This window comes from Hippopotamus amphibius, chromosome 12 (genome assembly GCF_030028045.1).
Source record: "Hippopotamus amphibius kiboko isolate mHipAmp2 chromosome 12, mHipAmp2.hap2, whole genome shotgun sequence".
In the NCBI taxonomy this organism is placed as follows: domain Eukaryota; kingdom Metazoa; phylum Chordata; class Mammalia; order Artiodactyla; family Hippopotamidae; genus Hippopotamus; species Hippopotamus amphibius.
Window position 1 is genome coordinate 48,872,429 of NC_080197.1, and position 26,657 is coordinate 48,899,085.

The 26,657-nt window shown below is 41.3% G+C and overlaps 2 protein-coding genes and 1 pseudogene across 6 annotated transcripts in view; 2 read left to right on the forward strand and 1 right to left on the reverse strand.

The window, feature by feature from the left end:
• The window catches only part of MCM8 (minichromosome maintenance 8 homologous recombination repair factor), a 39,882-nt gene extending 37,277 nt beyond the window's left edge, over positions 1-2,605 (reverse strand). For 2 of the 3 annotated variants that reach the window (XM_057701946.1, XM_057701949.1), the window contains exon 1: positions 2,308-2,605. The gene's annotated coding sequence lies outside the window, so the exon portion shown is untranslated. The remainder of the gene's footprint in view (positions 1-2,307) is intronic. The other variant, XM_057701948.1, reaches the window with a different exon arrangement.
• Positions 2,606-2,669: 64 nt separating this feature from the next.
• TRMT6 (tRNA methyltransferase 6 non-catalytic subunit) lies at positions 2,670-23,233 on the forward strand. 3 transcript variants are annotated; one of them, XM_057703907.1, is made up of 12 exons: positions 2,760-3,035; positions 5,607-5,734; positions 7,220-7,329; positions 7,880-7,971; positions 8,100-8,183; positions 8,448-8,572; positions 9,360-9,718; positions 10,110-10,195; positions 10,827-10,929; positions 11,033-11,119; positions 12,418-12,656; positions 23,185-23,233. In XM_057703907.1, the coding sequence occupies exons 1-11, from the start codon at positions 2,908-2,910 to the stop codon at positions 12,607-12,609; spliced, it is 1,494 nt and encodes a 497-aa protein (XP_057559890.1). In that variant the 5' UTR covers positions 2,760-2,907; the 3' UTR covers positions 12,610-12,656; positions 23,185-23,233. The 3 variants fall into 3 exon arrangements, with proteins under 3 accessions (XP_057559889.1, XP_057559890.1, XP_057559891.1); XM_057703908.1 differs by lacking the exon at positions 23,185-23,233 and adding an exon at positions 14,995-15,820; XM_057703906.1 differs by lacking the exon at positions 23,185-23,233 and having other exon boundaries at positions 2,670-3,035; positions 12,418-12,680.
• Positions 17,148-26,657, forward strand: LOC130833982 (EEF1A lysine methyltransferase 2-like; annotated as a pseudogene).

Genomic DNA, 26,657 nt, shown 5'->3' on the forward strand with positions numbered 1-26,657 from the left:
TTCTTTCTTTCCCTATAGGGGTTAAAATGGAAAGGAAGTTAATCTTCCACATTTAGAACAACTTTGTTATAAAGACAATGAAAGCAAGATCATTTCTGGGTCAATACTGATTAGATGAGTTATCTGCAATTTTTAGATAAATTTCTTGAAATGCAATAAAGTTCTTCTGAAAGCATATCCATGTTTGTTAACATTTGATCATTTTGGGGGGCTAATTATCCCTTCCCATTTTTTTCTACTTTGTACATGGTGAGATACTCATTTTTATTTTATTTCATTTTTTGCCACGCCAAACAGCTTGCCAGATCTTAATTCCCTGACCAGGGGTCAAACCCGGGCCCACAGCAGTGAAAATGCCACGTCCTAACCCTGCACCACCAGGGAATTCCCAAGACACTCATTTTTATTAAACTCAAACCCATAAAAACAGTTCCTGATTGAGTAGCAATAAATCAAAATATAAATGATCTTTAAAAATGGGTTTCAAAATACTTCATATAAGCAGAGTGCAGGGCAGTGAAATCATTCTGTAAGATACTGTAACCGTGGATATGAAATCATGCATTTTTCAAAACCCATCAAACTGTACAACAAAAAGAGTGCATCCTAATGTAACTATGGATTTTTAACAACCATGTATCAGTTTTGGCCCATCAATTGCAACAAATGAATCACACTAATGCAAGATGCTAATAATGGGGGCTCTGGGGGTGGGGGAAGGGAAGCAGACATATATGGGAATTCTCTGTACTTTCTGTGCAATTTTTCTGTAAACCTACAACTATTCTAAAAAATAAGGTCTGTTGAAGAAAAGAGTTTACTCATACAATTCAATAGCCAAAAAATGAACAATTCGATTGAAAAATGGGCAGAGGACTTGAACGTTTTTCCAAAGAAGACACAGAGATGGCCAAGAGGCACATGAAAAGATGCTCAACGTTGTTAATCATCAGAGAAATGAAAATCAAAAGCACAATGAGATATCACCTCACACCTGTCAGAGTGGCTATCATCAAGAACAAAACAAATAATAAATGTTGGGGAGGATGTGGAGAAAAGGGAACTGTTGATAGGAATGTAAATTGGTGCAGCCACTATGGAAAACAGTGTGGAAGTTCCTCAAGAAATTAAAAATAGAACTACTGTATGATCCAGCAATTCCACTCCGGAGTATGCAAAGAAAACAAAAACATTAATTCGAAAAGGCATATGCAACCCCAATGTTTATAGAAGCATTATTTACAATAGCTAAGATATGGAAACAATCTAAGTTCAATGGATAAAGAAGATATGGTACGTACCCCCCGTCCCACACACAATGAAATGTTACTCAGCCATAAAAAATAATGAAATTCTGCCATGTGCAACAACATGGATGGATCTGGAGAGTTTTACGCTTAGTGAAATAAGTCAGAGACAGATACTGTATATTTTCACTTATATGTGGAATCAAAAAATTAAACGAAATAATGAATATAAGAAAACAGAAACAGACTTGAGGGGTGGGGGAGGGGTAACAGGTGAAGGGGATTAAGAGGTAGAAACTACTAGGTATTAAATACGTTAAAAGGATGTACACATAACAGGGAACACAGCCAATATTTTATAATAACTTCAGTTTTTGTTTTTTGGTCACGCTACATAGCCTGCAGGATCTTAGTTCCCTGACCAGGGACCGAACCTGTGCCCCCTGTGGAAGCGCGAAGCCCTAATCACTGGACCGCCAGGGAATTCCCTACAATAACTTCAAATAAAGTATAATCTATAAAAATTGAATCACTATGTTGTATACCTAAAACTAACATAACATTATAAATCAACTATACTTCAGTTAAAAAAAAACAGTTCATATCCTAAGGATAAAAATAAGGATATATCCATAGACTGCAGTGCAATTCATTACAAGACAGCGTATCCGCAACTTTATTTAAAGAGACTTAATTAATAAATAAGTTAATAATAAGTTCACGTTGTTAGGGCACTACCAGGGCTTTGATAATCATCTAGACCACATCACACGTTAAGAAACTGAAGACGAGAAATTAAGCGAACTGATCAAGATCAAATTTGTTTGGTGACAATACTGAGCTCAAACTTCATCTCCACAATCCCAAGCTGAAGAGCTCCTTCGCCAGCGCCACGCGCCGTACCTTTTACAAACGAGGTAATATGGCGAGAACAACTAGTAAAAATTCCAACATAAATGCAAGAGGTAGGACTGGAGAATGAGTAAAAGCCACCCGTTGGGCTGCCACGCTTGGTTAAATACCCCACTTCGTTTACGTCTCCTCAAGACTAAGTTCTTACGTGCAAAGGACAGAGGTCCCAAAACTCTCTTAGTCACGGCGGGGCTGGCTCTCCCCTGCCTCTCGCGGGGGAAGCACGGCGGGGAGACTCCCCGGCCCGAGCTCTTCAGGTAACCCCGCCCAAGCCCCGCAGACTCTTCACCCTCAGCTCTCCTGACGTCCCCGCGCGGGGCTGAGGTTCGTCTGTCGGAGCGGCTCGCGGACCTCAGCTTCTCCACCGAGGCAGCACAGGGCAGCCGGAAAATGCCTAAACAGGGCGCCACAACAGCACCGTAACCCGAGATCCAGTTTTCCAAGTTATTTTTTGGCGCTTCTGTGACGCAACTTCCGCCCGAAGCCGCGGCGGGACCGGGGGGCGGGACGGAGGGCAGCCAATCAAGGAGATCGGCCAGACGGAAGCCGCGAGGCTCCCGGAAGCTGTCGTGAGGTTCCGACCGGAAAGCGGAAGCGGCGCGCAGCACGTGGGGGCGGTGCCGGTTGCACGGCTTATAGTCGCCTTGGTTTGTGCGAGGTGAGTCCGCCAGCGGCGACAGCCCAGGGCCAGGTCCGGAGCGCGGGGAACTGGAGAGGCACTGCGGACCCCGGAGACTGGCTGAGCGTCATGGAGGGCTCTGAGGAGCAACCGGGCCCACAGCCACCGCAGCCCGGGGACCACCGCATCCGCGACGGCGACTTCGTGGTGCTGAAACGGGAAGATGTGTTTAAAGCAGTGCAAGTCCAGCGGAGAAAGTGAGTCAGGTCGCTGGCCTTACGGGTTCTCCGCCCCCACCTTCTAGGCACCCTCTCCCTCCAGGGCCCCATTCTTGGTTCTCTGGATTCCCAATCCTCTCCCTTGTTATCTCTTGGATCTTCCCACGAAGGCCTTTGCCCCCAGGACCCCATCCTTGGCCCTCGGGAACTCCCTCACTCCTCCTGTCTTCCTACAGAGCCCCTCTTCGTGATCTCATACTGGTCCTCTATCTTAAGCATCTCACTTAGGTCTTTCCACAGTCCTTTTACCATTCTTGGCCCTCTAGGGCCCCGCCCCTCTCTCCAGGCCCATCCCACCCTCTGTCTTGGGATTCTTTCCCCAGGTCTTGATTTCTTCTTCCCACAGAACCCACCCTTCACCCTCAAATCTCTTCTTTGCCTCCGAGAGCCCCCCTCATCACAACTTTATTCTGTATTCTTGAAATCAGTACTTTTTTGTTTTCGAATTTGATTAGAAGTGTGTGCTTGCTTCCAAGTACATAATTTTTGTAAAATGCTAATGCTTAATATTTAACTATTAACTTAAATATATTTAAATATATATTTAAATATAATTAAATATTTAAGCTTTTTAATTGAAGTATAGCAGAACAGCAGAGTCCTTAGGTTATACATTCGATGAATGATTCCACAGTTACACAGCTGTAGAATGACTGCAGGTGAACCTTTGGTTTTTCTTTCTCGTGTTGTCCTTTTAAGTTGCTTTATTGTGAGATGTGGTTGTTTGAGTGTGCTTCTTACAAATGTGCTCTTTTAGATAAGAGCTTTTCATTCCCAAGGAGACAGACAGCAACATCTTTATTTCTAAAAAGTATTCTTTACACGTTTATTTTGAAACACTTTTCATCAGTTTTCTTGGCAGAAGCCATAGCATTAGTTTCCGTTTTATTTAGAAAATGACTCTTTGAGCTCAACACGCCAGGCTGGGCTCTCCCTTCACTGTTTCCTCAGAGCTGCACTCATGTGGTTGGGCAGAAGCAGTCCTGGCTCTACGAGCAGACTCTACACATCCCACTCTTCCCCAAGAAAGCTGTGGCTCTCTGTCCTTCTGCCTGGGCCCCGCTTTCCTCATTAAGGCAGTGCCCTCTTGTCAGGCCAGCCTGTCTGAGTGACACACCCTTCTTTGCCTGTCAGACCAGCTGCCAGGGGGTAAACCCAATCCTGCTTACTAGCACTGGACTTCTCAAAGGATGAGGCTGGGGAGGGTGCACATTTGGGCTGAGCTGAGTTTCAGCTTCTCTGAGGGGATTCATATCAGCAGATATCTTGAATGTCTGTTATGTGTTAATCACTGAGGACCCAGCAAAGAACAAGAATTGGCCCTGTCTGCATACTTAGAGAAATTCACTCAGATGGCTCAAATGAGGAGAGTTAGTAAAGATGTGACACATACACACACAGAGGTGTGACAAGCTTTAGAGAACCAGTAGAGACTGGTGATGCACCCAAGGGTCTAGAATGATGGGAAGCCTTCATCAAGGGAGCATTCTGTTATGCTCAGCCTCTTGGGGCACAGAGAAAGAAAGAGAAGGTGTGGGATGGGGCATGAAGAAAATTAACCAGTACATATCTTTCAGGCTTCAGAGTTCTGTTGATGTGGGCTGTGTCATGAAGCTAAGCAGGGCTTCCTGAGACCCATTTATTCTTTGCTGGGTAGACTGTTTGATGTAGTGGAATGAACCAGGCTTTGGGGGCAGGCAGACTTGGATTTGAATCCCAACTCCCCCTGTGTAACTGAGTCTTGGGCAAGACACTCATCCCTAAGCTTCAAGATTGCTCGTCTGGAAGGAGCCAGGTCCCAGGAGTACTGAATTGAGAATTAAATCAAAAAGTATGAAACGCCTGACACATACTACCTAACCCCTGATCAACCCTCAGCAGATGTTAGTTTTCATCTTTTGAAAGGAAAGTTTTTTGTTTCTGTGGGATTTCCCTTTTAAATTGTAAGAAGATAAAAATCTGGGTAATGGGAAAAGCTAAAATTACCTGGGCCTCAGTAGAGCCTTGCCAGTGTTAGGCATCATTTATAAATGTGTAGATTGTCAGTAATGTTCATATGGAAATGTCATTTGCCTTTACTGGATAATTTTCAAAGAAAATGGGCGGTTAGGCCAGGGAATTTGTTAAATCTCTGTCATCTCAATGATTATTCAGTATTGAGATTTTCCTTTGTAGGTTACAAGAGGTGTCACAGTGTGTCTTAGTGGCATTGCAATCTTGGCAACCCTTTTTGCTACTCAGGAAATCCAAAGTCTGTGAGTTTGGACATCCTGCCAGACACTGCAAATTGGAGCCAGACCAATGCCTCAGAAGAGCAATGTCTTCTGTTCTTGTTTCTCGTTCCAAATTCAGTGTTTGTGTGGCTTCTTTATTAATTTTATGTCTCTGCCCCCAACCCAATCCTCTCTAGTTCGTTTGTCAGTTCACGGTCAGAGATAATGCTGGTGATATCCTTTCGGGAGACTGATTATGAAATAAACTAGATTGAATATATCTTTCTGATACTGAATGCAAATGAGATTCAGCTAATTGATTGCATTTCTCCCCCAGGAAGGTGATTTTTGAAAAACAGTGGTTCTATCTGGATAACGTCATTGGCCATAGTTATGGAACTACATTTGAAGTGACCAATGGAGGAAGTCTTCAGCCTAAGAAGAAGAAGGAAGAGCCTACTTCAGGTGCACTGTACTACTTAGGTGTATGAAATAGATGCTCTTGAGCTAGCTACTCAAAAACCCATCAACTGGAATTAAAATTCTAAAATGCTAGCCCAGGCTGTCCCCAAAGAAGTCTAAACTCATGATCTGAGAACTGTAGCTTGGTGGAATGAGTTAGGGTCTGCCTTTGGCTTTGAGATACCTGGGTTCTGACTCCAGCCCATCATTATCCAGCTCTGCAGCCTTGGGCCAGGTTTTTAATCCCATGAATCTTTGCAGCTTCAGTGTAAGAGCAAGTGTGGAGGCCTTTTGGTGTCCACAAGTTACCAGCTTTTGAGGTAGATAGCATACAGGGTAGAGGATAAGAGGTCTGGCTTTGAATTCAACTGACTAGGTTTAAATTCCAGCTTCATCACTTACTTTGTAACCTTGAGCTAGTTATTTGGTTTCTCTAAGTTTTATATTCTCATCTGTAAAATAGGGCCATAAACATGTTTAATGCCCAAGCTGTAGTGAGTGTTCAGTCATGTGACACATAGGAAGTTCTTAACAGTTAACAGCCTTTTAAAGTAATGGCCCCATAATTTTAGTATTATCATTAATTGAAATTAAGTACTTAAATTTTTATTAAAATAAATGTGCTTAAATATTTTATTAATATAATTAAGATATTATAAAAATTATTAAAATTAAATACTTAAAATACTATTGAAGTTATGGTTCAAACCAGTTTATTAAATACTTTTAAATCAACATTCATATTTTTATTAAGCATCAAATATATTCCAGACATGATTAAGCATTGCAACTATAGCAGTTCATTTAGATAGCCTATCCCACAAAATTAACTTAGCAGTGGGGAACACCAAAAATAATCAAATAGACAGGCAAACAGCATAATTTCAGATGGTGACGTGTGCTACGCAGATGATAGAGCAGGGAGGTGTACTGAAGGCTGATGGAATGAGGTGAGACTTGGCTGAGTTGTTGAGCTCAGCCCTGAGTGATGGAAAGGATCCACCCACTCGGAGAGGTCGCAAGAGCGTTCCAGACAGAGGAGCAGCAAGTGCCACGGCCCCACATTGGGACCATCTGCTGAGTCTGAGGAACAGAAGGAAGGGCAATGTGGCTGAGTACAGGGGGTTAGAAGGGAGGCCTGGAAAGGTAACCAGGGGCCAGATCGTATACAACCTTGCGGGTCATCTTTGAATTGCTATAGGAAGACACTGTGGTTTTGGGCATTGGAATAGGTGAGCCAGTTTGCATTTTAAAAATAAAACTCTGGTGTTCAGGTGGATTGTAAGGGGACAAGAGTGGGAACAAGAATGTAAGTGAGAGGCTTGGCGTAGTCGTGACAAGGAAGGGTAGTGGGTTGGAGTGGGGGCAGTGGAGCTAGAAGGCCAGGTTTAAGTAGCTGATGGGCTGGATGTGGGTACGAACTTAGAAGAGGAAAGAGTCTTAAATATTTTCAGATCATACATGTCACAGAGCAATTTTCTTCCTTAGAGACCAAAGAAGCGGGCACTGATAACCGAAATATAATTGATGATGGGAAATCTCAGAAACTTACTCAAGATGACATAAAAGCTTTAAAGGACAAAGGCATTAAAGGCGAGGTAAAATTCAAAGGATTTTTTGTTTTGTTTTCATTTGGTATTTAGGAAATTGCTTGCTTTTAAAGCAGACTTCTCCTAAGGTAAAATGTAAAAATACTGTACACTTCTGTTAAAAATGGCTTGAAGTGTATATGCAATCAGTATATCAAAGATTTTGTTTCTTATAGGCAGAAACGTAAGTGAATGACACTACTAATATTGTTAACAAAAGGGAATTTGATAACTTAGTGCATCTCAGAGCTTAACTTTGTTCATTTTCAGTAATGTTTTCAGCCATTGTCTTCCGGACTGACAGTTTCCTTTACCTCTTCTCTCCCTTTATGGTATATGTCTGTTCTTTTACTTTGATTTAAATGGAGTTATAAGGTACTTATATTTTAATACAAATTCTAGATAGAGTATAAAAATACAGAGTTCATCCATTTGGACTTATGTGGAAAAGGGCCTGGAGAATCAGACCTTTGGATACATTCTGGGGTAAGAAACCTTTGAAATTATCTGTGTGGTGAAAGTAAAGTTTCAGGAAATCTGCTTACTCCTTTTCTTATAGGAAATAGTTCAGCAATTAATTGAAAATAGTACAACATTCCGAGACAAGACAGAATTTGCTCAAGATAAATATATAAAAAAGAAGAAAAAGAAGTAAGTAATTTTTGTTTTAAAAGGATGAAAATATAAAATCTTTTTATAGATTTATAAAACATATTATTAAAAATAAAATATTTTTAAACTAGCTTTTAAAAATTGATGCTCTGCCTTTTCTTCCCCAGATACGAAGCCATGATTACTGTTGTGAAGCCATCCACCCGCATTCTTTCAGTTATGTATTATGCAAGAGAGCCTGGAAAAATTAAGTACGCTTTGTTTCCTTTCAAAAGTATAATTGGGGGAAAATATGTCTTTAAGAGTCATGATTTTAAGTAAAATGAAAATCTTACTCATCTGCATAAAGTGTCCTCCTACTTCATAAATTGTAAGTCCTTTTTCACTATTGCCTCCAAAGCAATCAATAATCTTATCAACATCATTTTTATGAAACAAACAAAACTTGAAAAATGATGATTAAAATAGCAGACTTTGCTTAGCTAAAAATGAATGAATCATTCTTTTTTCCGTAGCCACATGAGATACGATACGCTGGCCCAGATGTTGACGTTGGGAAATATCCGTGCTGGCAATAAAATGATTGTGATGGAAACGTGTGCAGGCTTGGTGCTGGGTGCAATGATGGAACGAATGGGAGGTAAGACTTCATGCTTTCAAGTTCGTTAAAACCCTGCCATGATTTGAGTAGAGGGGTCTAAAAAATTCAGACTCATGCAAAGTGAGGTTGAGTTATTGGAAGTTAATGAAATGACTTGGGTGTTCTGCACAGCTCCAGTCTCTGGCACCTTCCTCCGCAGTCCGCATCTCCCAGCCTGAGCTGTGTTGACACCCCCGAGCAGTGTCTTCTCCAGCTTCTGTGTCAGTGGGGATGGTTCTGAAGCCTGTGACCTCCAGGACAGTGATTTCAGGAAACTCTTGGATAGCTGGTGCTCATTTTATAGGCCTGAATTGAGGGGATGGGGTGGGAAGAACACTAGGGATGTATTCTGTCCTAGAAGAGTACAGCACAGTCTGATTTGCCTGCCCTTTCTCTGACCCCATTGAAGATAAGAACTTTCAACTGCCCTGTTTAAAGATTGGACTGGGGGGAAGCTAAGAACCAATCACCAGTCATGTGACATACAAAAATTCGTGTGATCACAGGGTTTTACTGTAGTATCAAGGGGACTACACTTCTTTGGGTTGCCTCCAGTAGTATAATGTTGGATTTGTTTCTACACTTCCTGTGTACCCATTTGGAATTACGATGCCTCCATTGGGAATATGTGTAGACTCCGGAGGCACCCCCAGGGGAGCTGTATCATCTCCAGCCTCTGAACAGCGTAAAGCAGGGAGCCCTTCAGTCTTACCGTGGAGCCCCCCGAGGGCTGCCTAGTCTAGAGTCGCCTCCATTGAGCAGGTATTTGTTCCTTTTATCTGTTCAGGTTTTGGCTCCATTATTCAGCTGTACCCTGGAGGTGGACCTGTTCGGGCAGCAACAGCATGTTTTGGATTTCCAAAATCTTTCCTCAGCGGTCTTTATGAATTCCCCCTCAACAAAGTGGACAGTCTCTTAAATGGAACGTTTTCTGCTGAGATGTTATGCTCAGAGCCAAAAGACAGTGCTTCAGTTGAAGAAAGTAATGGCACCTTGGAGGAAAAACAGGCTTCAGAACAAGAGAACGAAGACAGCATGGCAGAGGCCCCAGAGGGCAATCACCCAGAAGAAGAAGAACCAATGGAAATGGTCTCTCCAGATCCAGACTACAAGGAGCCTAAGGACAGAGGAAGCAGAAAGGACTATGTAAGGATGTTAAGAGTTCCCACACCCTCCCGATAGCTGCCTCAGGGCCTCTGTGACTTCCTGGAAGCCCTGAGGCTTGATATGCTTTGGAGCATCAGTTCCCAAGATGATAAATATCAGAGCAGACAGAGAAAGAGTGGTGCGAGTGTACACACGTGTGGTTTGATCTTTGGGATGGAGCTTTAGGATACAGAGCATTGTATAGGTAGCTTCAAGGTGGTTTTATAACCAAAGGGCTCACTTACGTGTTTTCAGTTTCCTTGTAAATGGTCTCCTTTTGTTGCTTTAGTCCGAGTTGATAAATTTTGTTAAAATGTTTTGACAGACCAGTGTTTCCATAAACCTGACTGAATGACCTCAGTATATTGGTTTCTTCTTCTTCTTCTTGAAGATTCAGGAAAAACAGAGGAGACAAGAAGAGCAGAAGAAAAGACATCTAGAGGCTGCTGCTCTGCTGAGTGAAAGAAACGCAGATGGGTGCGTTGATGAAAGAATGCAGGTGCTCTTGGGCTCTGCTTCAAGCAGATCAGCATTCTCTGTCTGCTTGTCTACTTTGGTTGTAGTGGGGGCAAACGTGATGATTCTGTTCTGGGTTTTTAAAGAAAGGAGGCTGTATCTGGCAAAGGTGGAAAATTGATTGTGCTGGTTTCAGAGTTTTAGAAGAAATTGAAATTTCTCCAATGATGGCGTTTCAGAAGGTGCTGTGTAGTCCCACTAGGTGAGGGTTGCGGGGGGTGGGGCATTTCAGTTGATGTGATACTGGCTAAGGGCAAGGGCTAAAGAGACCTGACAGGAGAAGCAGATTCAGGTACCTGCAAAGCCAGCAGTATAATGTTGGGTTTGTTTCCAGTGTTTTTTCTTTTAAATCAAGAATGTTATTAAATGCCACTTAGAGTTGCCAAGCACCTTGAGAGTTTATAATCCAGTTTGTGTTTCTCGGAAAGTAAGAGCTCTGATTTTACTGCTTGTGATCTCTAGAATGTTGTAGTTAGACTGCTTCCTTGTGTGAGTCATGCAAATCAATACATGAATGTTTTAAATGCCTCTTAAAACCTGTTCTCTGCTTTGCGGGCATAGAGAAATAATTTGTCTGACATTTTCCTTGCAGTTTAATTGTAGCTAGTCGTTTCCATCCCACTCCACTGCTGCTATCTTTGCTGGACTTTGTGGCTCCTTCAAGGCCGTTCGTGGTCTACTGTCAATATAAAGAGGTAATACTGAAATGGAATAGACAGGAATTCTTGCATCTCAATGTTGATTCTCAAATTGCAACCCTCAAAATAATTACTAACAGAACTCTGTTTATGCCTTTAGCCTCTGTTGGAATGCTACACAAAACTGCGGGAAAGAGGAGGGATCATTAACCTCAGGCTGTCTGAAACCTGGCTTAGAAATTACCAGGTATGTGTTCTCACAGCTGGTCCCCAGGGGCTGCCCTCCTGGGTCGCTGGCTCTGTGCAGCAGTGCCGGAAGTTGCTAAGTAGGGATCTCCCTGTTTCTGTCTATAGAGATGAGAGAGTCTTACGTCTGTAACTAAGATAAAGTACCTTGACCTTTCCTGACTCTTTTTCCTTTTTTCATGTCATGGTCTATTAGTAACTCCAGTCCATTTAAAATGCAAACGACTGTGATTCGTGTCTCCCCAAGACCACTATAGAGGGAATAATTGATAATAGCAAAATCTCTAGGCTAACAAGAAAGTGACCCTTTCCTCTCTCTGTTGGGATGGCTCTGCAGCAAGTGTTCAAGAGTTCCTGGTGGGCTCTGTGTCAGTCCAGGTCCTCTGGAAGGTATATGCAAAGATAGAATTAAAAGTGTAAGAGAATTGCCTGTGAATGATAAAAAGAGGGGGAGCAGAATTAGGTGGGAGAGCTGTCAGACTGTGATATGGGTCTGATGCCTGTGACAAGTGGGAGGAAGCTGGGGAGGGGAGGGGAGGAAGAGCATGCAGTGCTGCTCTGGGAAAGTCTTAGCCAGGAAGATGACGAGCCCCAGAGCAAAGACTGCCCATTAAAGGACTCCTGTAGACAGAAATGGTCCGGTCGTGGTACCCATGCTCAGTTATCAATTTGGAGTAGCCTCCCTGGGTGTGAATCTCAAAAGGAGCAGCAGCAAGAGGCTTTCTGTTGCTTCAGCTCAGAGCCAGTTCCCTCTTAGAGACCTAGGAGTGCACTTGCATGGCTGTCACAGGCCCTGCCCTGCTTCCTGGACATCTTACTTCATTCAGGACACTCTGCAGACCTGGGAAACCCTGCCCTTCATGGTGGCCATCTTATTTAGCTCTGGGAACAGAAGAGAAGAACTTTTACCAGAGTGTTGGAGAAGGAAGGCTCTGGGCGTATGTCCAGTAGCTACTTCTCCATGGACCCAGCTCTGCTGTTGACCATGAGGAAAGAGGGAGAAAGCCAGGCCCCGAGCACTGCATAAACCAATTGCCCTTTCACCCCCATAAACTTGCTTCAAGTTTAAGAGAAGTGGTTTCAGTTTTATTTTTCAAAAGAAAATCACTTAAACCAATTTCTATGCTTTCATCTGCACTATCATGTGAAAGAAGGACCTCCTTAGGAACTGGTCTAATTAAATTGATCTCTCTTGAAGTGAATCTGTGTCATTTAAAATCTCATTTCTGGCCTGAGTATTGCTAGCATGGCTTTATCTGCTTAGGAAAACACAAATGTCTGTCTTTCTGTCTTGATTAGGTTTTGCCAGATCGAAGTCATCCCAAACTCCTGATGAGTGGAGGTGGGGGGTACCTTCTCTCAGGCTTCACTGTTGCCATGGACAACCTTAAAGCAGACCCTGGTCTCAAATCCAGCACCAGCACTTTAGAATCGCACAAGACTGAGGAGCCAGCAGCTAAAAAACGGAAATGCCCAGAGTCTGACTCTTAACCTTTCAAACATTGCTTTGATTTTTGTTCTCAGGCATTATGCAGCTAGTAAGTAAACTTTAAATGCCATTACTAATTGTGTTTTCATATCCTACGAATAAGAACGTGTCTATACATCTGTTCCTGGGAAGGACAAGTAAGCCTTTTGTCCACCTCTGACACTGATGGGTTTGGTCTGTCAAAACGTCGAGACAAAATACCCAAGCCTGGGGTAAGCAGTGGACTGGCATATGCCCAATTGTGTTCATTTCACAAAAGTCCTCTAAGTACTTTTAGTACTCTGCGCAAATATCTTGAGAATTTAGAGATCAAAGAAATATATTTATACAAAACTTTGTTTATATGTTAAGCAAAGTGGAATAACCTACTATTTGTGAAACTTGGGTACTGAAAGGAAGGAATCTGTGGAATAAGTTTCCTCTGTTCACTATGTTCTCTTCAACCTAAGCAATAGGAATGTGTGTGAAATTTACAGTACCAAAAACGTCCACCCTCCGATGGAATAAACTTGTAAAAAATGTTATATTTTATTATTCTAATAGTTGACCTAGAAAAGCTCTGAGTATTTATTTTACTGCTGTTTTTGTCAATAGAAAGGTGCTGTGGGGTACTTTTTTGCATTAATTTGCCAATCTTCTCATTCTTTGTTCCAAATAAAGTGACTAGAATTTTTGTGTACTATGAAAGGAAACAGAAATGGTTTTTTCCATCCCCAGACACTTATGGAGATAGATAGGTAGATTCACGTGTATGGATGTTGGTGTATGCATATACATATATATATATTTATACACACACGTGCATGGAGACAGAGAATGCACTGTCTGTAGTGCAGGGCTTAGATGGGCCTCATTGCATGAGTGTCACTCCTTGTCAAATGTATTTTAAAGTGCCTTTTTTGGTGATTATTAATGCTGGTGTTTTGAGCTCTGGCATGACTAGGTGGTTAGCCTCTCTGAGCTCTGAAAATATGTAATCAAAGTATCTGGTCATCTGCTGCAGCCAAGAACAGTGTTTAGAGGATGCCGAGGCTCTTGTCCATCAAGAGTCTGAGTCTTGCTCACTAAACATGCTCATCACGTGTGTTGTTCCTATTAAAGGATAGATGCGGCTCATTCAGCAAGAAGCATCTCAAAAAAAAAGAAAGAAAGAAATTGCTTTTTCTAACAGGGTGTACTATCCTAAAAATGGCCAGTGTGATTAGCAACAAGTACAGTTCCTTTTTCTTAAAACATTTGCTTTTAAAGAATAAAAGCATTTCCTATTATGATCTGTCTGACTTACATTAATGATGCTGTCAGTAATGCCACAGTCATTGGCTATCAGCTGATTGTGACACATAGTCTTTGTAAGAGAACATGCCTGGATTGGCACCTCACTGAACATGTCCTTGCAAACAGTTGTCACATACATGCAACCAGTCAAGTTTGGTCAAAGAGAACACAATATATGCAGAGACTGGATTCAGCAGTTACTGATATCCACTGGTCACTGTTAGAACCATCTCCTACTTGAAACTCAACTGGTTTTCAAGTCCCATCTCATTCCATTCATTCTGGGGGTCCTCACTGCCAAGGCCCTGTGTGCCCACATAGCTGCCCCTGGAGGTGACTTGTGGACTTATCTCATGCACCAAGTTAACTCAGACTTAACCTTTACCTGTTACTTTTTCTCATTCATGTAATTTACTTCATCTTTGAGTACAGATGATTTAATTCAGTGGTTTCAAAATTTAGTCTGCACCAGAATCCCCTGGGGGGCTTCTTAAAACCCAGATTGCTGGGCTCCACTGAGTTTCTAAGTCAGTCTGGGATGGGAAAGGAAATGTGCGTTTCTGAGTTTCCAGGTGACACTAGTGCTGCTGCACTGGGACCCACACCTTGCGAAACACTTCTGTGTGTACACCCCCATCAAGAGTGTCTTGTTTGTCAAGTGGACATACAGCTTTGGAGCAGATGAGTGGGTAATTCTATGACTACTAGACATCCAGTCACCAGAAGGGTTATGTGAAATAGCATTTGAATGAGCGGCCATCAAAAAGTAAAGACAAAATTGTTTTGTAATGGCCGTCTTGCTTCTCTATTGGATTAGGGTACTTGGAAATATACAGCGGTGCCAGAAGATTTTTTAGCTCGGAGGTACAATTGTATGAAGCAAATTTTTTCAGCTTTATTGAGTTATAATTGACATAAAATTGTTTAACTTGTTCATTGTGTTGATTTGATATACTCATATATTGCAGAATTATTACCATCATAGCTTTAGCTAACACCTCCACCTGTGACATAGTTATCATGGGGTCGGGGGGGTGGCAAGAACATTAAAATTTTACTCTCCTGGGACTTCCTTGGTGGCACAGTGGTTAAGAATCCACCTGCCAATGCAGGGGACACGGATTCGACCTCTGCTCCAGGAAGATCCCACATGCCGCAGAGCAGCCGAGCCCGTGCGCTACAACTACTGAACCTGTGCCCTAGAGCCCGTGAGCCACAACTACTGAGCCCATGTACCACAACTGCTGAAGCCCTTGAGCATAGAGCTCATGCTCCACAACAAGAGAAGGGACAACAATGAGAAACCCACGCACTACAACGAAGAGTAGCCCCCGCTCACCGCAACTAGAGAAAGCCTGCACACAGCAATGAAGACCCAGTGCAGCCAAAAAAAAAAAGTAATTAAAAAAATTTACTTAGTAACTTTCAAGTATATAATTATGGTTAACTATAATCACCATGTTCTACATTAAATCCCCAGAATGTATTCATCTTATGACTGAAAGTTTGTGCCTTTTGACCAGTATCTCCCCATTTCCCCCACCCCCCAGCCCTGGCAATCACCATTTTACTTTGTATCTATGAGTTTATATCTATGAGAGACATCATACAGTATTTGTCTTTGGCTTATTTCACTTAGTGTAATGCCCTCGAGGTCTATCCGTGTTGTCACAAATGGCAGGATTTTCCTCTTGCTCATGGATGAATAGTATTCCATTGTATATATATGCCACATCTTTATCCATTCACCTGTTGGCAGACACTTAGGTTGTTTCCATATCTTGTCTATTGTGAATAATGCTGCAGTGAACACAGGAGCACAAATATCTCTTAGAGATGCTGATTTCATTTTCCTCGGATGTATATTCACATACGAAAAGTCTACATTTTTACACTCCCCCTACATTTTGTATTTTTGATATTTTGTCTTTATCATGTGTGTCCATTAATAAATTATTGTAGTTATATTTATTTTTAATACTTTTGTCTTTATGAGTGATTTACCCACCACTATTATAATATTAGAGTTTTCTGAATTTAACTATATATTTTCCCTTTGTCAGTGAGTTTTATACTTTCATATGTTCTCATGTTACTAAATAGCTTATTGGTAGCTTTCATTTCAGCTTGAAGAACTCTAGCATTTCTTGTAAGGCTGATCTAGTGGTGATAAACTCCTTCAGCTTTTGTTTCTCTGGAAAACCCTATCTTCAATTCTGAACGATAACTTTGCTGCAGATAGTATTTTTGGTTGGCAGTTTTTTTCTTTCAGCACTTTGAATATATCATCCCACTTTTTTCTGGCCTGCAAAGTTTCTGCTGAGAAATCTACTTGTAGTCTTATGGGGGTTCCCTCTAGGTAGCAAGCTGCTTTTCTCTTGTTGCTTTTAAGTCTCTCTTCTTGCCTTTAACTTTTGACAATTTAAACATAATGTGCGTCAGTATAGGTTCATCTTATCTGGTACTCTTTGAGCTTCCTGGATCTGCATGTCTGTTTTTTGTTCCAAGTTAGAGAACTTTTTGGCTATTATTTCTTTGAATAAGCTTTCTGCCCGTTTTGCTCTCTCATCTCTTGGGACCTCTATAATGTGTATATTGGTCCACTTGATGGTGTCTCATAGGTCTCCTAAGCTATGTTCACTCTTTTTCATTCTTTTTTTTTTTTTCTTTTTGTTGTTCTGATTGGATGAATTCCACTGGACTGTCTTTGAGTTCATTGCTCCTTTCTTCTGTTTGATCTAGTCTGCTATGAACCCCTCTATTGAATTTTTCAGTTTAGTTATTTTATTATTCAATATTCAATTATTCTGTTTGGCACTTATTTATATTTTCGAGCTGTTTTGAAGTTCTCACTTTATTTATGAATTGCTCTCTTGACTTTGGTGGGCATCTTTTTGACCATTATTTTGAATTCTCTATAAGGTAAATCACATATCTCTTTCATTCAGATCTGTTTCTAGAGATTTCTCTTGTTCTTTTGTTGGGAACATATTCCTCTGTTTATCTTCCTTCACTGTCTGTCTTGGTGCCTGCACATTAGGTACAACAGTCACCTCTCCCAGTCTTGACAGAATGGTCTCATGCAGGAGATGAACCTCATCAATTAGCCCAGTCTGAGCTCTTGGTTGGCTCTCAAAACTCTGTGATCCCCAAGCTACTTGAAGAGCAATGGAGCCCCTGACTTTGTTCTTAGTGGCTCCCAGTAATTGTGGGTGTGCCAAGACCCATCAATATCCCAAAGGGGAGAATTGCTGTCAATGTCTAGATGCAGGATGATCAGAAGCGGATCCTCAGGCAGCAGCTGGTGTGTATGTAGTTAAGCCCCTTCCAGGGAGAAACTGGGAGGTGAGCATTTTTTGCCTGCCCCCTCTACACTGAACCCCAGATGTGAAGCTGCAGGGGGTGCTCCTGCACCCGTTTAAAAATTGCTCTGTTTGCTGAAGTCCTGTGGGACTCATGAATGCAATTCTTGTTGGCTATTAGAGCTAGGTGATTTGGGGTTCTATACCTTGGGATGCCAGACATGTGTACAAGCTCCTTCCAGACATTGGCAATCTGATAATAATTGTTGGAGCAAACCAGAGGGAGAAAGTAGGGAAAGTGCTCACAGGCTTCCGTGGCCCTGAATGGCAGCCAGCCCCCAAATGTGTGCTAAATTAGAAACCTAATGCTCAAGCAGCAGCTTGTAAAGTGTATCACACCCTCAGGGAAAGACTTAGAGATGAGTGTTGTTCTCTGCTACTTCTGCACTGAGCCCCGGGGCGATGGCCGCAGCAGCAAGTGTTTGGTTTCCATTAAGAACTGCCACTTTGCTGCAGTCCTGTGGGTCTCATGAACCTAAACCCCCTTGGCTTTCAGAGTTGGTCTTTGGTAGGCCCGTTCTTTCCTTGAGTAGGACTCTTAAATGTTGAGTTGCTACACTGTGGTCCAAACCCTTCACTTCTCAGGGAGAAGCTAGGAATTGGGGTTGGGAATTCCCTCCCAATTGTGTGGTGCTGTGCCAGGGATGAAGTTGAGAGTGTGTCTCTGCCTCTCTTACTGGCTTTGATGTGGCTTTTCTCATTTGACGTGCAGGAGTCACTCAGCTAGTTTCTGGATTTCTCTCAGAGGAAATTGCTCTGTGTGTAGCTGTACATTTGATGTATCCTAGGGATGAGGGAGTTCAGGACTCTCCTATGTTGCCATCTTGGTCCCCTCTCTCATATGAAGCAGATTTTTTTTTTTTTTTTGGCTGAACCACATGGCTTGTATGATCTTAGTTCCCCAACCAGGGATTGAACCCGAGCCCCCTGCAGTGGAAGTTTGGAGCCCTAACCACTAGATCACCTATGGGAATTCCCTCCTATGAACCAGATCTTAATGGGTAATCATTCATTTATTGGTTGTATATGGAAAAAGCCAAAAATATATTCTTTTCTTTTTTTTCCTTTTTTCTTTTAATTTTTTCTTTTCTTTTTTTTTTTTTTTTTTTACAATAAACTGCATATATTTAGGGTGTACAATTTGGTATCCCAATCTCTCAATTCATTCCCCCCCAACCCTCCCCGCTTTCCCCACTTGGTGTCCATATGTTTGTTCTCTACATCTGTGTCTCTATTTCTGCCTTGCAAACTGGTTGATTTCTACCACTTTTCTATAGTCCACATATATGTGTTAATATATGATATTTGTTTTTCTCTTTCTGACTCACTTCACTCTGTATGACAGTCTCTAGGTCCATTCATGTCTCTACAAATGTCCCAGTTTCATTGCTTTTTACAGCTGAGTAATATTCCACTGTATATATGTACCACATCTTCTTTATCCGTTCATCTGTTGACGGACATTTAGGTTGCTTCCATGTCCTGGCTATTGTAAATAGTGCTGCAATGAACATTGGAGTGCATGTGTCTTTTTGAATGATGGTGTTCTCTGGGTATATGCCCAGTAGTGGGATTGCTGGGTCATATGGTAACTCTATTTTTAGTTTTGCAAGGAACCTCCATACTGTTCTCCATAGTGACTGTATCAATTTACATTCCCACCAGCAGTGCAAGAGTGTTCCCTTTTCTCCACATCCTCTCCAGCATTTACTGTTTGTAGATTTGCTGATGATGCCCATTCTAACCGGTGTGAGGTGATACCTCATTGTTGTTTTGATTTGCATTTCTCTAATAATTAGTGATGTTGAGCAGCTTTTCATGTGCCTCTTGGCTATCTGTATGTCTTCTTTGGAGAAATGCCTATTTAGGTCTTCTGCCCATTTTTTGATTGGGTTGTTTGTTTTTTTGATATTGAGCTGGATGAACTGTTTATATATTTTGGAGAATAATCCTTTGTGATTTGTTTGCAAATATTTTTTCCCATTCTGAGGGTTGTCTTTTCGTCTTGCTTATAGTTTCATTTGCTGTGCAGAAGCTTTGAAGTTTCATTAGGTCCCACTTATTTATTTTTGTTTTTATTTCCATTATTCTAGTGGGTGGATCAAAAGGGCTCTTGCTGTTATTTACGTCGAAGAGTGTTCTTCCTATGTTTTCCTCTAGGGTTTTATAGTGTCTGGCCTTACAGTTAGGTCTTTAATCCATTTTGAGTTTATTTTTGTGTGTGGTGTTAGGGAGTGCTCTAATCTCATTTTTTTACATGTAGCTGTCCAGTTTTCCCAGCACCACTTATTGAAGAGGCTGCCTTTTCTCCATTGTATATCCTTGCCTCCTTTGTCATAGATTAGTTGACCATAGTTTATCTCTGGGCTTTCTATCCTGTTCCATTGATCTATATTTCTGTTTTTGTGCCAGTACCATATTGTCTTGATCACTGTAGCCTTGTAGTATAGCCTGAAGTCAGGAAGCCTGATTCCACCAACTCTGTCTTTCCTTCTTAAGATTGCTTTGGCTATTCGGGGTCTTTTGCGTTTCCATACAAACCGTAAAATGTCTTGTTCTAGTTCTGTGAAAAATGCCATTGGTAATTTGATCGGGATTGTGTTGAATCTGTAAACTGCTCTGGGTAGTATAGTTATTTTTACAATGTTGATTCTTCCAATCCAAGAACATGGTATGTCCCTCCATCTGTTTATATCGTCTTTGATTTCTTTCATTAATGTATTATAGTTTTATGAGTACAGGTCTTTTACCTCCCTGGTTAGGTTTATTCCTAGGTATTTTATTCTTTTTGTTGCAATGGTGAATGGGATTGTTTCCTTAATGTCTCTTTCTGCTCTTTCATTGTTAGTGTATAGAAATGCAAGAGGTTTCTGTGTGTTAATTTTGTATCCTGCAACTTTACCAAATTCATTGATTAGCTCAAGTAGTTTTCTGGTGGCATCTTTAGAATTTTCTATGTATAGTATCATGTCATCTGTGAACAGTGATAGTTTTACTTCTTCTTTTCCAATTTGGATTCCTTTTATTTCTTTTTCTTCTCTGATTGCTGTTGCAAGGACTTCCAAAACTATGTTGAATAGTAGTGGTGAGAGTGGACATCCTTGTCTTCTTCCTGATCTTAGAGGGAATGCTTGCAGTTTTTCACCATTGAGAATGATGTTTGCTGTGGGTTTGTCATATGTGGCCTTTACGATGTTGAGGTAGGTTCCCTCTATGCCCACCTTCTGGAGGGTTTTTATCATAAGTGGGTGTTGAATTTTGTCAAAAGCTTTTTCTGCATCTATCAAAATGATCATGTGGTTTTTATCCTTCAATTTGTTAATATGGTGTATCACATTGATTGATTTGCATATATTGAAGAATCCTTGCATTCCAGAGACAAACCCCACTTGATCATGATGTATGATCCTTTTAATATGTTATTGGACTTTGTTGGCTAGTATTTTGTTGAGGATTTTTGCATCTAAATTCATCAGTGATATTGGTCTGCAGTGTTCTTTTTCTGTAATATCTTTGTCTGGTTTTGGTATCAGGGTGATGGTGGCTTCATAAAATGAGTTTGGGATTGTTCCTTCCTCTGCAGTTTTTTTGGTGGTGCTGAATTCTCTTAGTTGTTGCTTTTCTGTAAAGCTTTTGATTTCTCCATCGAATCTGAATGAGATCTTTGCTGGGTAGAGTATTCTTGGTTGTAGGTTCTTCCCTTTCATCACTTGAAATATATCGTGCCACTCCCTTCTGTCTTGCAGAGTTTCTGCTGAGAAATCAGCTGTTAACCTTATGGGAGTTCCCTTGCATGTTATTTTTCATTTTCCCCTTGTTGTTTTTAATAACTTTTCTCTGTCTTTCATTTTTGTCAATTTGACTACTATATGTCTTGGCATGTTTCTCCTTGGGTTTATCCTGCCTGGGACTCTCTGCACTTCCTGGACTTGGGTAGCTATTTCCTTTCCCATGTTGGGGAAGTTTTCAACTGTAATCTCTTCCAATATTTTCTCAGGTCCTTTCTCTCTCTCTTCTCCTTCTGGGAACCCATAATGCGAATGTTGGTGCATTTAACGTTGTCCCAGAGGTCTCTTAGGCTGTCTTCAGTTCTTTTCATTCTTTTTTCTTTATTCTTTCCTGCATCAGTGATTATCACCATTCTGTCTTCCAGGTCACTTGTTTGCCCTTCTGCCTCAGTTAATCTGCTACTGGTTCCTTCTCATGTATTTTTCATTTCAGTTACTGTGTTGCATATCTCTGTTTGTTTGTTCTTTAATTCTTCTAGGTCTTTGGTAAACTTTTCTTGCAACTTTTCGATCTTTGCATCCTGTCTTTTTTCAAAGTCCTGGATCATCTTCACCATCATTATTCTGAATTCTTTTTCTGGAAGAGTGCCTATCTCCTCTTCATTTAGCTTTTTTTTTTTTTGGTGTTTTATCTTGTCCCTCCATCTGGTACAAAGTCTTTTGCCTTTTCATTTTCTCTGTCTTTCTGTGGCTGTGGTTTTCTGCTCCACAAGATGAAGTACTGCTGATACTACTTGATCCTGCTGTCTGCCCTCTTGTGGAGGAAGCTGTCTAGGAGGCTTGTGTGTGTTTCCTGATGGGAGGGACTGATGGTGGGTTGGGCTGGGTGGGTGGAGCTCAGTAAAACTTTAATCCAATTTGGTGGGTGGGGCTCAGTGACACTTTAATCTGTTTATCTGCCAATGGGTGGGGCTGTGTTCCCACCCTGCTGGTCGTTTGGCCTGAGGTGACCCAGCCCTGGAGCTTACAGGCTATTTTGTGGGGCTAATGGTGGACTCCGGGAGGGCTCACACCAATGAATACCTCCCAGAACCCCCACTGCCAGCACCCCCATCTCCTCAGCGAGCCACAGTCGCCCCATACCTCTGCAGGCAACCCTCCAACACCAGCAGGTAGGTCTGGTTCAGTCTCCTATGGGGTCACTGCTCCTTCCCCCTGGGTCCTGGTGAGCACACTTTTTTGTGTGCCCTCCAAAAGTGGAGTCTCCATTTCCCCCAGTCCTGTGGCGGTCCTGCAATCAAATCTCGCTGGCTTTCAAAGTCTGATTCTCTGGGGATTCCTCCTCCCGTTGCTGGACCCCCAGGTTAGGAAGACCCTCAGGACTTCTGCAGTATAACTGTTCTCCAGCTTGTGAGTCACCCACCCAGCATTTATGGGATTCGATTTTAACACGATTGCGCCCCTCCTACCTCATTGCGGCTTCTCCTTTGTCTGTGGATGTGGTGTGTTTTTGTTTTTTTTTTTTTGGTGAGTTCCAGTGTCTTTTTGTTGATGATTGTTCAGCAGTTAGTTGTAATTCCAATGTTCTTGCAAGAGGAAGTGAGAACATGTCCTCGTACTCCACTGTCTTGATTCCAGTCTCTATTCTTTTCTAATATGTATAAATTTTTGAAAAAATTAGGGTGTGTGCACTTTGTTTTAAAGCATTTGTTGCTGGATTTTGTCATGCTGAGTGAAATGTCAGACAGAGAAAGACAAATATCATATGATATCACTTGTATGTGTAATCTAAGAAAATGGTTCAGTTGAACTTGTTTGCAGAACAAGAGATAGAGTCACAGATATAGGGGCCCTGAATTGTGGTTGTCAGGGTGAAAAAGGGGAGGGATGAACTGGGAGATTGGGATTGACATATACACACTACTATATATAAGGTGATGGCTAATAGGAACCCACTGTATAGCACAGGGAACTCTACTCAGTGCTCTGTGGTGACCTATATGGGGAAAGTATCTTAAAAAGAGTATAGATATATATGTGTGTGACTGGTTCAGTTTGCTGTGCAGCAGAAACTAGCACAATATTGTAAATCAATTATACTCCAGTAAAAATGAATTTAAAAAATAAACCATTGGTTGTAAATATTGTAATAGTAAATACTAAGAAGCATGTCTTAAAAATCTGATTATTATGATTCATGTTGTTCTAAAAGATCCTGATTTTAGATGGAGGGACATACCATGTTCCTGGATTGGAAGAATCAACGTCGTGAAAATGTCTGTACTACCCAAAGCAATTTACAGATTCAATGCAATCTCTATCAAATTACCAATGGCATTTTTCACAGAACTAGAGCAAGAAATCTTACGATTTGTATGGAAATGCAAAAGACCCTGAATAGCCAAAGCAATCTTGAGAAGGAAAAATGGAGCTGGTGGAATCAGGCTTCCTGACTTCAAACTATACTACAAGGCCATAGTGATCAAGACAGTATGGTACTGGCACAAAAATAGAAAGGAAGATCAATGGAATAGAATAGAGAACTCAGAAGTAAGCCCAAACACATATGGGCACCTTATCTTTGACAAAGGAGGCACGAGTATACAATGGAAAAAAGACAGCCTCTTCAATAAGTGGTGCTGGGAAAACTGGACAGCAACATGTAAAAGAATGAAATTAGAACACTTCCTAACACCATACACAAAAATAAACTCCAAATGGATTAAAGACCTACATATAAGGCCAGACACTATAAAACTCCTAGAGGAAAACATAGGCAGAACACTCTATGACATCCATCAAAGCAAGATCATTTTGGACCCACCTCCTAGAATCATAGAAATAAAATCAAGAATAAACAAATGGGACCTCATGAAACTTAAAAGCTTTTGCACAGTGAAAGAAACCATAAACAAGACTAAAAGGCAACCCTCAGAGTGGGAAAAAATAATTGCCTATGAAACATCAGACAAAGGATTAACCTCCAAAATATACAAGCAGCTCATGAAGCTTCATACCAAAAAAGCAAATAACCCAATCCACAAATGGGCAGAAGACCTAAATAGACATTTCTCCAAAGAAGACATACAGATGGCCAACACACACATGAAAAGATGCTCAACATCACTAATCATCAGAGAAATGCAAGTCAAAGCTACAATGAGGTATCACCTCACACCAGTCAGAATGGCCATCATCACAAAATCTGGAAACCACAAATGTTGGAGAGGGTGTGGAGAAAAGGGAACTCTCCTGCACTGTTGGTGGGACTGTAAGTTGAAACAGCCACTATGGAAAACAATTTGGAGGTTCCTTAAAAAACTACAAATAGAATTACCATATGATCCAGTAATCCCACTATTGGGCATATACCCAAAGAAAACCATAATCCCAAAAGAAACTTGTACCATAATGTTTACTGCAGCACTATTTACAATAGCCAGGACATGGAAGCAACCTAAATGCCCATCAACAAATGAATGGATACAGAAGATGTGGCATATATATACAATGGAATATTACTCAGCTATAAAAAGGGATGAGATGGAGCTATATGTAATGAGGTGGATAGAACTACAGTCTGTCATACAGAGTGAAGTAAGTCAGAAAGAGAAGGACTAATATTGTATGCTAACTCACATATACGGAATCTAAAAATGGTACTGATGAACTCAGTGACAAGAACAAGGACGCAGATACAGAGAATGGACTGGAGAACTTGAGGTATGGGAGGGGGCAGGGGTTCGTGAAGGGGAAACTGAGACGAAGCGAGAGAGTAGCACAGACATATATATACTACCAACTGTAAAATAGTCAGTGGGAAGTTGTTGTATAACAAAGGGAGTCCAACTCGAGGATGGAAGATGCCTTAGAGGACTGGGGCGGGGAGGGTGGGGGGGACTCGAGGGTGGGGAGTCAAGGAAGGGAGGGAATACGGGGATATGTGTATAAAAACAGATGATTGAACCTGGTGTACCCCCAAAAAAATAATAAAATAAAATAAAATAAAATAAAATAAAAGATCCTGATTTTAGACTCTAACTATAGCGCTAGAAAGGGTCTGATTACATCTGATATCTTTACTTGAAATAGAATGGTCCCTCTGGGCTAGTATTAATTTTTATAAAATAAATTACAGATTTTTCTTGCACTTAATTACATAGCACAGGTCAGATGGCAAGAAATGTGAGTACCTGAAGAGCAACTGATAAGCTGTTAACTACTCCCATTAACATTTATTAGGCACCCACAGCTTTTCGACTCTTTTTGAGGAAGTACAAAATCTTTGAAGCATAGGAAATTTATGTGATGTATGATGTACTCCCCCCTCCTTTTACTTTTGCCTCTTGCAGTTCCATTAGTAACCTGGGCTTTTGCCATTTAGATGAGGTATTAAAACAGGACTGGAAAGATTTTGACGTTTCATTTTCACATTGCCAGATAGTTAACAGGACACTAAAGAAATTTTGTTTCAAAATGTGGGCTGTCTCAATATGTTGTTTGTTTGGTCTCCTTAGTGTTATCATTCTAAATCAATACACTTGGAAAGGTAGAGAAATTAATCCAGAAGGCGGAGGAAGTGAAATTGAAAAGTCCGTTGCCTTCTGGAGTACTTTCCCCCAAAAAATAAGTGTAAGTAAAGTGGCCTCTCACCGTTCTTTTCCATCACCTGTGAGTGACACAAAGTAGCTATAGGGCACGGACTCAAGGAAGAGAGGAGGCAAAAATAAGAAACTATGTGATTGCTTTAAACCAAGTATCAGCAAACCACAGCCCACAGACCCAATCTGGCACAGCCCATACATTTTTTGTATGGCTTCAAGCTAAAAACTGGTTTTTCTGTTTTTAAATGTTGGGGAAGTGGGGGGAAAGGGGTTGCAAAAGCAGAATAATTTTGTGATATGTGAAAATTACATGAAATTCAAATTTCAGTGCCCATAAATGAAGTTTTATTCAAACATGGCTGGGCTAATTTGTTCAAGTATTGTTCGTCCGTGGCTGCTTTCATGCTATGGCCAAGCTGAATAGTTGTGACAGAGACCATATGGCCCTCAAAGCCTAAAATATGTTCCATCTGGCCCTCCAAGGAAGTGTGCTGACCACAGATTTAAATGATGCGATGAACGGAACAGGAGGGCAGCATTTCTGAGCATGGTGGGAGTGAGCAGAGCAGTGGCGCTGGGGCCCCAGGCGTGGTCCAAGGGGGCAGTCCAGGAGGGGATGGCTTCGCCCCACTGGCTGGGGACCCAAGAGCACTGGGATGCTATCTGTGAGAGAGAATTGCACGCTGTCCAAGACTATGGAGATCCAGGATTAATCTGGTTTGGAGAGGAGGGTATGGCATGACTAAGGCAGGTGCAAAAACACAAGATTCCACTGGATGCTTCAGTACTTGATAGTGAAACAGAAAATGGCAGAATTTGGTTTCCCTAACATTACTGGGATTGACACAGCTTTCCAGAAGTATTATATAGAAAAAGAGTCTATCTAACATTAAGTTGAAGGTAGAAGACTTTTTGAATCTTTCTACAAAGCTATCTTGATTTCATATTAGTATTGCCAAAGGGACTATTGATGCCATAAGCCTTAATCGTAACAATGCAATTGAGAAGATGAAGCATTATGTGAAATCTCTTTCCAGAATATTGAAAAGTGAAAGACTTTTTTTCTGATAACCTCATATAA

Bases quoted from the DNA above. Each gene is read 5' to 3' on its own strand.
- TRMT6 (XM_057703906.1), top strand. From the start codon at position 2,908: ATGGAGGGCTCTGAGGAGCAACCGGGCCCACAGCCACCGCAGCCCGGG. The intron at 5,735-7,219 runs GTGCACTGTACT...TTTCTTCCTTAG, and splicing joins GAAGGAAGAGCCTACTTCAG to AGACCAAAGAAGCGGGCACT. The intron at 10,196-10,826 runs GTGCGTTGATGA...TTTTCCTTGCAG, and splicing joins AGTGAAAGAAACGCAGATGG to TTTAATTGTAGCTAGTCGTT.